The sequence below is a fragment of the Lissotriton vulgaris genome, unplaced genomic scaffold (genome assembly GCF_964263255.1).
Source record: "Lissotriton vulgaris unplaced genomic scaffold, aLisVul1.2 SCAFFOLD_484, whole genome shotgun sequence".
NCBI classification, from domain to species: Eukaryota; Metazoa; Chordata; class Amphibia; order Caudata; family Salamandridae; genus Lissotriton; species Lissotriton vulgaris.
This window is the reverse complement of record NW_028243020.1, coordinates 1172472-1184898: the sequence shown is the minus strand read 5'-3', so window position 1 is coordinate 1184898 and position 12427 is coordinate 1172472. Positions and strand designations below refer to the sequence as shown.

Here is a 12427-nt window from a genome sequence, read left to right as displayed (position 1 = left end):
GGATGTAATACTGCTTAGTGAACTTAAAACAACCAACTGAACTCTCTCCACGGGTACCAAACAAGAAACCATTTGATATTCATTTTAAAGAACAGACTGAGGAGGCAAATGATTTAGTGGAGAGATCAGTCAATCACATGCCTCCATATCTTCCAACAATGAGTACCTATTTGATAGAGCAAGTGCGCCAAATCCACCTGGGCAAGCTTATGACCAATTCTCACTAAAGAGAGGACCTGAATGAGTACGGTGGAACTACGTACTGGTGCGGACCTATAAAAAAGCCCAACGAGACTGCATAAATCTGAGAATGGAGTGAAGGGGCAACCAGTAAACTCCCTAATGGGTCTCTCACTAGCCATTCATCATCAAAGTTTAAAATAACCAGTCATTATTGGTTGTTTTTACATCAGACCCAATTCACTGCATTCTTCTGGCCAATATCAAATGATTTTGGATGAGATGACCTTTATTAGAGTTTTGAGTCATCCAGTGTCGAGCCTTGGCCATCAGCTGAAGTGAAGATTTTATAAGATTTAATAAAGGCACGTTGACTAAAATTTGAATATAGTGACAGGCTGCAGGAGGGACGTCCATGAATTGCTGATTTGGTCTGCTGTGGGCCCGAGTAGACAGGGATTTACCTTAACCTGTGGTCTTGATAAGTCACGTGATTGCCCCTTACCCATAGAATCTTGCATGTGCACCTGCGGTGGGCAACACCTAGGGACCAAATCTACATGGTCTGGACCTACAGGATCCCTGTTTTCAACACAAGGATGACCAATAGAAGTTAAGGGCAATTTAACTAACTCATGACCAAGGATCATGTTTTCACAATTAAAACACAAATTATGACTTTCACAGTTATAGTTTTTAAAAGTTTTACAGACATCAGAGGGGATGACCTTATGTGCGATCTAAAGCATCTAAACGGGCATAGATCGGTTGCAAAAGTTGTTTAAAGTTATCATGAAGATCATACCAATATGAGGGAAATGTAGTCTCTGAATGTTGGTGCCCATTCATACATGTGGAACTCGCTGGCATAGCGACCTTTCTGATCTTCTTGGCAGGTCAGTTGGAGGGCAGTATCTCATAACCTCTTTTTCATTTACCATTTACAGATGTAGAGACAGTAGGTTTCCCACTCAATGCAGAGGCAGGCTGTGAATGTTCAGAGGTTGGTGCAGAGACTGCCGGCAATTCTGGAAGAGAAGCCCCATATAGTTTTGTTACAACCCCCTTATTTGGAGAAACAACTAGATTAGATGACTGCCCTGCCCCTGACCCCTACAAAAGTCTTTTTTCTGTAACTGCGATTTATTTTTCTAATGCCGATGTTGCCTTGGCCAGAAAGGTATCTAAAGAGGTAACAGTAACCTCCTCTGTTGCTCTCAGCTTTTTCTTGCCCGTGGTGGGCATGTAACGGGGGAGTATAGAAGTAAGAGTGAGGGCCCAGCCTCCTCTGGGCTCCGACGTGTGTGGTTGAGCCCGCCCTTAGCCCGGGCGAGTCTCGTGCAGAGGTACCACGCTGCTGCCTTTAAGCACCTCCGGGTGCCGGAAGAGTGATGCTTTGTGCAGTGGAGCCTGGGGGCTGTAGTCCATGCCCTGGCTCTGCTCCGATGCACCCCCCACAGCGGGACCTCACTGCTGCCTTTAAGCACCTCAGGGTGCAGGAAGAGTGATGTGGTGTGTGGTGGAGCCTGGGGGCTGTAGTCCGTGCCCTGGCTCTGCTCCGATGCACCCCCCACAGCGGGACCTCACTGCTGCCTTTAAGCACCTCCGGGTGCCGGAAGAGTGATGCTTTGTGCAGTGGAGCCTGGGGGCTGTAGTCCGTGCCCCGGCTCTGCTCCGATGCACCCCCCACAGCGGGACCTCACTGCTGCCTTTAAGCACCTCCGGGTGCCGGAAGAGTGATGCTTTGTGCAGTGGAGCCTGGGGGCTGTAGTCCGTGCCCTGGCTCTGCTCCGATGCACCCCCCACAGCGGGACCTCGCTGCTGCCTTTAAGCACCTCAAAGGGTGCAGGAAGAGTGATGCATGTACTGTGGAGCCTGGGGGCTGTAGTCCGTGCCCTGGCTCTGCTCCGATGCACCCCCCCACAACCGGACCTCACTGCTACCTTTAAGCACCTCTGGGCGTGGGAAGAGTGATGCTTTGTGCAGTGGAGCCTGGGGGCTGTAGTCAGTGCCCAGGCTCTGCTCCGATGCACCCCCCACAGCGGGACCTCGCTGCTGCCTTTAAGCACCTCAAAGGGTTCAGGAAGAGTGATGCATGTACTGTGGGGCCTGGGGGCTGTAGTCAGTGCCCCGGCTCTGCTTCGATGCTTCCCCAGGGAATCTCTAATAGAGTGCTCTACCTTGCACTCACTTCAATTGTCCAACTTGAGCATATTTGGAGACTTGAATCTTTATCTTGATGTAATCAACAATAAAAAAGTCCATGACTTTACTAATGACTCGGCCACTTTCCAATTAGCTCAGTTAGTAAAACATTCAGCTGTGAGGACGGCCATCTGCCGGACCCTGTTTTTTCCTACCTGGCCGCCCTTCAAACTGCTCCCCCAATTCCAGTGGCCTGGTCAAACCAATATTTGGTGGCAATGACCATTGATACACCTAGCATTGAAAAAAACATTACTGGTAACCCCACAATGAGAAAGTAGTGGCGTAAACTGGAACCATTCACCTTTTCAAGGTTCATCGAAAGGAGTGTGCCCCTTATTAGACTCCAATATAGAACGGGCGGAGACTTCCACCAAAGCATGGCTCAATACTGCCTTGGATCATTTTATTCCTGCCAAGCTCTATAGAAGTAGGAAGCAGCCCCCCAGTTGTTTGGTTCAATGAAGCATTGCTCATAAAAGAAACAATTCAAAAAACTAGATTGCGCTTGGCACAAATCCTATGATGCTGCAGTATGAATGCAATACTTGAGAGCGATTAAATGCTACAAGACACTGAATAAAACAGCCTGTGTCGAATTATTTACAGACAAATCAAAAACAGAAGCAAGCTTTCAAAGGAAATCTTCTCTATTGTGAACAACCTGATTAAACCCACCTCCACTCCTGGATTAGCGGAAGCTTCTAACAGCCACTGCAGCAAGATTGGTCAGTTATCTTTATCTTTACTTTAACAGGGGTGAGAAAACAGTCAAACCTGTCTCTCTTGACACAGGGACCTACCACTCTCAATGGGCTCCCTTGGACCAATTGGCTCTACTTGACACAGATTCTATTTCCACCTTTATGCTTCAAGTGAAATCTGGATCTCCGGATGACCCATTTAAACCTGATTATATTTTAGAATTTCAAGAGAGCGTCACACCCATATTTCTAGAATTGTCCGTCTTCTAAAAAAGCCTTTGCTAAATGCCACTTAGCCAAAAACTATCAACCCATTTCTCTTCTGTCGTTTCAGTCCAAGGATGGGGAGAAACATATGAACAACCTCCTAACCAAAATATTTGAACAATATAAAATATTAGATTATTCCCAAAATAGATTTAGATTATACAGCACCGAAGCTGTTCTTTTAACAGTTGCTGAATCCCTTTGCAGTACTGCAGATGCCGGCAAATCCCAGGCTCTGATACTCCTAGATTTAAGTGTGGCCTTTGTGACTGTCTCACATGCAATAATAGTAACCCGCCTCAATGACCTGGGGGTACAGGGCAAAGTTCTGGCCTGGTTTACCTTCTTTTTAAAGGAGTGGTCTTTTAAAGTTATACCCCCCTTTTGCCTCATCACAAAGAGGACTGACTCCTGACATCCCTCTGGGTTCGGAGCTCAGTTCTACCCTTATTAATATTCACATCAGACCTCTGGCGGAGGTAGTGAAACATTTTGGAATATCTCAATAGTGTTGTATGCTGATGACACTCACCTAATTATTTCCCTGTCGGCAGAGTCAACTGGCTTTTGTGGCAAATCTAAAAAATGTGTATCAGCGTTGGCCAAATGGATACACGACAACTATTTAAGGACTTAACTAATAAAAAACAGAGATCCAAGGAGTACCCAGTCTCAGCCTAGCTGCCGGGATGCGATTTTACATGCCCTCCAGAACACTACACTCCACCAATCTAAACCTGGCCCACATCCCATGTCACAGCAGAGCCAGACCGGGAGGTTTCTCCTTCCATGTCTTAGCTCCTACCCGATGGAATTCTATGCCTCCTAACCTTAGAAAGGTTCAATACCACTTACTGATCCAGAAACAGTGGAATACCCGGCTCTTCTCCATCTGGGTTGACGATTTCGCCTCTCTGCCGCTGTGTTTCAAGGGATCATTTTATGTCCCCTGATGATATTGTCTGACATCTGGACCCTCACCTTCCCCTCAGGGCAGGCAGCCTTCAGGTGTTGTGCTTTCTAAGGCTCTGCTTCCCTCTTGTAAAGGGTCAAAGTGGTAACACCCTTGCAGCAAGTGCCTTTATCAGCCGCAGGATTAAGGTACAGCAAAACACACAAGATGATGGACGGAATGTTGCACAATGGCAAAACATTCACCACCGTTCACAGATCTGGGTTTAATCTATCGTTATTTTGCTTACCAAGCCACCCCAGTTCAGACATGGCCATATGCAAATCAGTCTTGACCCTGTGCCTCACGGTAACAGTCCAGCCCGAACTGCCAAGCCAAGTCTTCCCTGGACGGAATCAAGCCTTCTAGGACCGGTTTCTGGCTATCAGCCGTCTATAGCCAGGATAACTTGACTCCAGTGGCTTAGTGAGCACGGAACCCACGTCTGGACATACCCTTCCCACATAGGGTGAACAGCAAAACACACAAGGTGATGGACGGAATGTTGTACAATGGCAAAACATTCACCCCCAGTCACAGATCTGGGTTTAATCCATCGTTGTTTTGCTCACCAAGCCACCCCAGTTCAGACATGGAATCAAGCATCCTAGGACCAGTTTCTGGCTATCAGCCGTCTTCAGCCAGGATAGCTTGACTCCAGTGGCTTATTGAGCATACTGTTCCCATGAGGCACAAGGTCAAGACTGATTTGCAGATGGCCATGTCTGAACTGGGGTGGCTTGGTGAGCAAAATAACGATGGATTAAACCCAGATCTGTGACTGGGGGTGAATGTTTTGCCATTGTGCAACATTCCGTCCGTCATCTTGTGTGTTTTGCTGTTAACCCTATGTGGGAAGGGTATGCCCAGACGTGGGTCCCATTCGCACTTCTCCACTGGAGTCAAGCGATCCTGGCTGAAGACTGCTGATAGCCAGAAACCGGCCCTAGGATGCTTGATTCCGGTCCAGGGAAGACATGGCTTGGTAGTTCGGGCTGGACTATTTCCATGAGGCACAGGGTCAAGACTGATTTGCATGTGGCCATGTCTGAACTGGGGTGGCTTGGTGAGCAAAATAACGATGAATCAAACCCAGATCTGTGACTGGGGGTGAATGTTTTGCCATTTTGCAACCTTCCGTCCATCATCTTGTGTGTTTTGCAGGATTAAGATACAGTGCACACCAATTCCCAGCCCAGTAAAAGCCTGAAATAGACCCAAAATGGAGCATCTATCTACATGTTCGCCTCCTCTGTAGCTACCTGTGCACTTCCTCCGTTTTTATGTCCCGGCGAGCTTCTCTAAAGACGCTTTTGATCCTTCTACTGCCAACTATGGCGTTTGTCTATCATATGTGTTTATCGAGTCACACCCCTGCTTTAGCTGTCAATGAACCCTGCAGAGCGAGCACACAGACATAAGGGAGTATTGAAGGAGATGAACAGTGATATGGTAAAGCTAGTAAGTAATACTTTATTGTACAGTTAATAAAAACCATTACAAAAACAATCAGCAGTAAAAAAGGAAAGTATTAAAAATATATGTAGCAGCATAGATGATGGAGTTATTCAATTTGAGCTATGTTACAAAGTGCAGTTTAAAAAAAAAAAAAAAGTTAAAAAGAACGGAGTGTCCGTCTGCCGTTAGATGCTTGTGTCCTTCTACAGAGAGGGTTTCTTTTGTCAGTCCTGACCCTCATTTCTATACATAGTTAAGTATTGCAGTGCCTATTCCTTTTTGGAAGAAGACTGGCTGGCATTTGCCCTAAATGTTCGTAACTTTTAGTTATAGTATGCCAGTGTGATATGGTAAAGCTGATTTTAAGAAATTCCCAACAGTGTAATGCTGCACTCACCTGAAAGCAATGGACATCTTGTCCCACTCTGCCAATGCTCCATCCCCTGACTGAGAAGCATGCTGGCACCAAACGGAAGACATTAAGTCCGATACCCTGGTAAGGTAGAAAAAGACAAAAAGCAGACACGTATTGGCAGCCGAGATATCACATGTATATTACTGGTTGTGATGGAATCTCTACAATAAATGCTTCAATATTCCAACAAATGCTTGAACCATCCCTAGGAATGTGGCAAAGATAACTTAAAAAACAGAAAAGTAAAGACAGGAGTTAGAACTTCAGCTGCTCCAGTGTGAACTGGAAAGTACTGTCAAGAAGAGTGTGAATGGAGCTACATTTGTTATATACTTCCTGGAGCTTTGCCATTATTATATAGTTCCTGGAGCGTTACCTTCATTATATACTTCCTGAAGAGTTTTCTTTGTCATGTAGTCTTGAAAGGGTTGCTGCTGTTATACAATTTCTAAAACTGAAGTGACAGCAACACATTCTGATCCATCTCTTCTTACACAATCCCTTCTTATTTAAATGAAATCTTAGCATGTGCGTCTTGTAAAGCTGTACCTCTAGTAAGTGGCCATCCTTGTGTGCTCTTTCTGTACTAAGTTACTGTGTGAACACCAGAAAATCACCTCCTTTTCTGAAATAAGTAAAATGTGACATGTTCTATAGAACATTTAGTTAAATATCTGTGTATGGTGAAATGTCTCTTGGTAACTTTCATAAATGGTAATGACCAGATGTCTTTTACAACTAGTTAAATATTGTGTATTCACATTCTCTTACATTTCCATTTAGTGATTTTAAATCTCTTTACATCCAACAGGAAACCAGCCTTGAATGCACAAATGATCGTGAATAATGTCAATAATCGTTCAAATCTGAAAAAAATTGGTTAGAAATAATGAGCTCCAATATTTAGAAAAAGATCTGCAGAGAGACTGAGCAACCTGAAGATAAACTGATATATCCTGGAAGAGGCAGTCCAGAGCAGTTCAGTGGATGCAAGAGTCTGAGCTGTGCACCTCCACACAACAGGACTAAGAAATGACCTCTCGAAAATTAAGGCAACAACAATGACAAACCACTTCCTGTACAAACAAGCGTCCACCACCAGCTTTGATATAGGTGTTCGGTATGAGGTAGATACAGCATTGCTCTGCTTCCTGTAATGATGGCAGACCACCATTCAGAACGCTAGGTGTATTGTAAACTCTTTCTGGCCAAACCACTGGAACAAGAGAAAACCACAAGGGAGTGGAGCCTGACAACTGAACGGTAAAGGAAAGAGAGGTTCTCTGATCTACAACAGACTGCCCCAATTTGCTTCGACCAGAAGGAAGACTGATCTTCACTCATAAATATGCAAAACCATTCCGCAATCTAAAGACATTTGATAAATAAAGAAATAAATAAACGACCTACAAAGAAGCTTTACTTGCAACAATTATAATATATGTAGTTAGAGAGTCTTGTATTTCATTGTGAAATCTGAAATCAACAATCCAAAATACCACACACATACATGGAATGTGAAAATAACACAAGTGCTCTATCAGCCATGTTAGCTCCTCAGGAAGCGCAGTCATGGGATGCAGACAAATATAAACCTGACCCAGAGACACTAACCAAGAAAGAAAAATCATTCAAAAGCAGCAAGAGCTTTAGTTTGTCATCGCTACTAAAGAACCATCAGCAAACTCACAAAGGAAAAGCAACGTGCAATTGCAATGAATGTGTGAAGAACTTTAATCAGTTAACACTCCTAAAAGATAATCAGCGAACTCACACAGGGGAAAAACCATACCATTGCAGTGAATGTGTGAAGAGCTTCAGTCGGTTATCACACCTCAACATACATCAGCGAACGCACACTGGGGAAAAACCATACCATTGCAATGAATGTGGAAGTAGTTTTAGTGATTCCTCAAATCTCAGGATTCATCAGCGAACACACACAGGGGAAAAATCATACCATTGCAGTGAATGTGTGAAGAGCTTCAGTCGGTTATCACACCTCAACATACATCAGCGAACGCACACTGGGGAAAAACCATACCATTGCAATGAATGTGGAAGTAGTTTTAGTGATTCCTCAAATCTCAGGATTCATCAGCGAACACACACAGGGGAAAAACCATACCATTGCAATGAATGTGGGAAGGCATTCAGTCAGTTATCAAATCTTCAAAGACATCAGCAAACACACACAGGAGAAAAACCATACCATTGCACTGAATGTGTGAAGAACTTCTGTCGGTTATCACACCTACAAAGCCATCAGCGAACACACACTGGGGAAAAACCATACCATTGCAATGAATGTGTGAAGAGCTTCAGTTATTTATCACAACTCCAAGTTCATCAGCGAACACACACTGGGGAAAAACCATACCATTGCAATGAATGTGTGAAGAGCTTCTGTCGGTTATCACACCTACAAAGCAATCAGCAAACACATACTGGGGAAAAACCATACCATTGCTATGAATGTCTGAAGATATTCAGTCAGTTATCAATTCTTCAAAGTCATCAGCAAACACACACAGGGGAAAAACCATACCATTGCACTGAATGTGTGAAGAGCTTCTGGCGGTTATCACACCTACAAAGCCATCAGCGAACACATACTGGGGAAAAACCATACCATTGCACTGAATGTGTGAAGAGCTTCTGTCGGTTATCACACCTACAAAGACATCAGCGAACACATACTGGGGAAAAACCATACCATTGCAGTGAATGTGGAAGTAGTTTTAGTGATTCCTCAAATCTCAGGATTCATCAGCGAACACATACTGGGGAAAAACCATACCATTGCACTGAATGTGTGAAGAGCTTCAGTCGGTTATCAGAACTCCAAACACATCAGCGAACACACACTGGGGAAAAACCATACCATTGCAATAAATGTGTAAAGAGATTCATTGATGTATCAAATCTTCGAAGACATCAACGAACACACAGGAAAAATACCATAGCATTGCAGTAAATGTTTGAAGAGCTTCAGTCAGTTATTTGCCTACAAAAACATAAACGAACACACACTGGGGAAAAAACATACCATTGCAATGAATGTGGAAGTAGTTTTAGGGATTCCTCAAATCTCAGAAGTCATCAGCGAACACAGGCAGGGGAAAAGCCATTACAGTGCCGTGAATGTATGAAGAGCATTAGTCTGTTATCAATTCTGCAGAGACATCAGCGAACACACACAGGGTATAAACCATCTGATTGCAATGAATGTGGAAATAGTTTAGTCGTTCCTCAAAATTTGAGAATAATCAGCGAACACTCACTGGGGAAAAAACTTTCAAGTGTAGTGAGTGTGTTAAGTGCTTTAGTCAATTATCAGAAATACAAAGACATCAACAAACACACACAGGTGATAAACCCCTACCACTGCAGTGAATGTGGAAGTATTTTTAGTTTTTACTCAGCATTAAGGAACCCTCAGCATACAAACACAGGTGAAAACTCTACCACTGCAGTGAATGAGGAAGTTGTTTTAGTGCCCCTTCAACATTTGGAAATCTCCAGCGAACCCAGTTATGGGAAATGCCATTCAAGTGCACTACACAAACACAAACAGGAGAGTAACCATTCCATTGTAGTGGATGTGGAAGTGTTTGACGGAAGGGTTTTCAGCTAACTACAGGGATTAGTGATAAAACCTATAAACACAACACACATGAATAAGTTTACCAAGCACAGACTGGAGAATATTTCTAGCTGATTTTGGTGTTTGGACATTTTGTGCAATAACTGGTTCAATGACAGGTGCAAGAGAAGAACGCCCAAGGGCACAAGAAGTCAAAGTAGGAAATTGTGACCTGTAACTCTGAGAGTTAATGCTTGCAGCGCACAACATTTACCTCCGAAGCACTGAGTTGGGATACATGATGCTAATTTCACTCATCACATGCATCTGTTAATGCACCCACCATAGTGGCACTTCCCCAGAGATGTCCAATATCAAGCTGGACCCTTGAGAAATTTGCTGGCTCACCACTGACTGTAAGTGATTCACGGCCAGATACATTTGATATGAATATATTTTAGACCTTTCATATTTACAGAGAATCAACCAAGCAACTCCTAACTGGTCAAAGGACAGAATCCGTGCATGATGACGAAGTAATGATCCCAGAGAGAGCTGACGAAAAGTTTAGTTCTTAATAAGTTTCTAAAAGCTTGACAGTTAAGTAAAGAATCTTGAGCAGTAAAGAATTCCAGCTCTTACAGTCCAGAACTATCGACTCCCTACTTTACATTTCTGAACCTTGTCTCTGGAAAAAAAATGGATTTAGAAGTAAAGGAACACAAAAGATACAGATTTTTGACACAAATGATATTCAGGTTTGTTTTTACAAGTAAAAAGAAACTCTTGTTATATAAACTGCAAATGAATGAATGGACATAAAAAGTATGTGGTGACTCGTGCGCAAGCAGTGAAACTTTGTAATGCAGTTGGGACGTCCTCCGACCACAAATAAGATAGACCGTAGCGTTCTGAATCATCTGTAATGTGCTTCTGTGTTGCTGGAGCTGCCAAATAAACAGTGTTCTCATGGCCCAGCCTTGCTTAGAGGAAGGAGTTCACTGATATAATATGCACATCAGAAGAAAGGATACATCTTCAGTAGCCAAAGATAGTAGAAATAAGTGCTTTGCACTGAGTTCATTTTAACAAATGGTAGAGTCTAAGATGTTCTTCCTGCTGCCGACCATCATCATCATCACCACACAGCCACTCGGGAACAGGAAGGAGACTGCTCTTCAGCACACCCATCCTTATACATAACACACTACAGGGGTTTGCTCCAGGGCCAAACACACTTTACTTTCACGTTATCAGCAACACGTTCTAAACTGAACAAGTGGTTTGTATGGCCATTAGTGGAATAAGAAATTTGAAACCCAATACTTTAGAAATCTGTATTAATGATACATAACCAAACATTCAAACACCACCTATGTATGGACATCCAAAAGCCTTTAAAATCCACACTACAGACGTGTGTACCAGGATCAAACTCACTTTACTTTGAAATTAACATGAACGAAATTATGATACAGCAAGAACAATCATGAGGCTATGAAATGTACACAATGATAACTAGATTTTACATATTAATATGAAATGTATGTAATAAAACATCAAATGTATTTGAATTCATGGTATTAGACTGCTGATTGTATAGGAGATCTTAAATGTGATTTATTCCCTAAATTATAAAAGCACCTAAAGTTTGCTGAGTGACTGCCATGTTTATTACGGGTGTCCAGCAGACTTTTTTGTTTTACTCCTAAAGTGAGAGTTTGCTTTTGCTTTTTGTAAAATCAATAAATTCTGTACTTGATACACTGAGAGGTTTTACAAGGGAGTCTGGGTCATTTTTTCCTAGTTTTTTTCTGTTTCAGACAGCCACTCTTTACATAATGTTCCTGAGGAGAAGCAAGTAGGGCAGAATGTCTACCATAAGTAGGACAAATGGTCTAATGTACGTACACCAACGGCCCCAGCTGTGTCGGTCATTGTTGTGAGGGTTCCTGAGGTTCTGACCTCAATTCAAACAGAGGGGAATAACCAACTTCCAAAATTCTCCAATTTATTTTTATAATTCATTCTTCCTTAGACACCTTTGTTGGAAGTTTGCAACATTGTGTCCAATGTTGTGCAAAACCAGTGTGCCGTCCGCCAAGGCTGTACTGTTGCATTAAATGTTGTATAAAAGCAGACATGGCTTAGTAGTTCGGACTGGACTGTTCCCATGATGCACTGGGTCAGAGCTGATTGGCATATAGCCAGTGTCTAACCCAGGGTGGTGTGGAGTGCAAAAAAATGATGGATTTAGGCCCAGATCATTGTACTGGGGTGAATGTATGACATTGTTCTTTATTCTGTCCATCAACTGTGTTTTTTGCGTATAAAAGCAGTGTGCCATCCTCCGTGGCTGTGCTGTTGAATCAGATTATGTGTAGAAGTAGTGTCCTGCCTCCTTCGTCTGCATAAAGACGTATGTAAACTATAAGGTTGCTGCCGACTGCGGCATCATAGTGACCACCTTCTACCTGAGATCCTATTGGTTTGCTGCTGGCTGCGGTGTTATAGTGTCCACCTTCTACCTGAGATCCTATCTGTTTACTGCCGACTGCAGAGCCACCTGGGATCCTATCTATTTTCTGCTGGCTGCTGTCACTATTGTAGCAAATATATTAAGCTACCTAGCGTCTTCTTGTAAGTCGTACAGAATGGTG

General features: G+C 43.2%; 1 protein-coding gene across 1 annotated transcript in view; it reads left to right on the top strand.

Annotated features, from left to right (window-relative positions):
* LOC147668752 (uncharacterized) overlaps positions 1 to 11537 on the top strand; it is a 65774-nt gene extending 54237 nt beyond the window's left edge. The window contains exon 2 of the mRNA XM_086948462.1: positions 6993 to 11537. Within this exon, the coding sequence (XP_086804588.1) occupies positions 7692 to 9158 (1467 nt within the window). The 5' untranslated portion in view covers positions 6993 to 7691 and the 3' untranslated portion in view covers positions 9159 to 11537. The remainder of the gene's footprint in view (positions 1 to 6992) is intronic.
* The last annotated feature ends 890 nt before the right edge of the window (positions 11538 to 12427 follow it).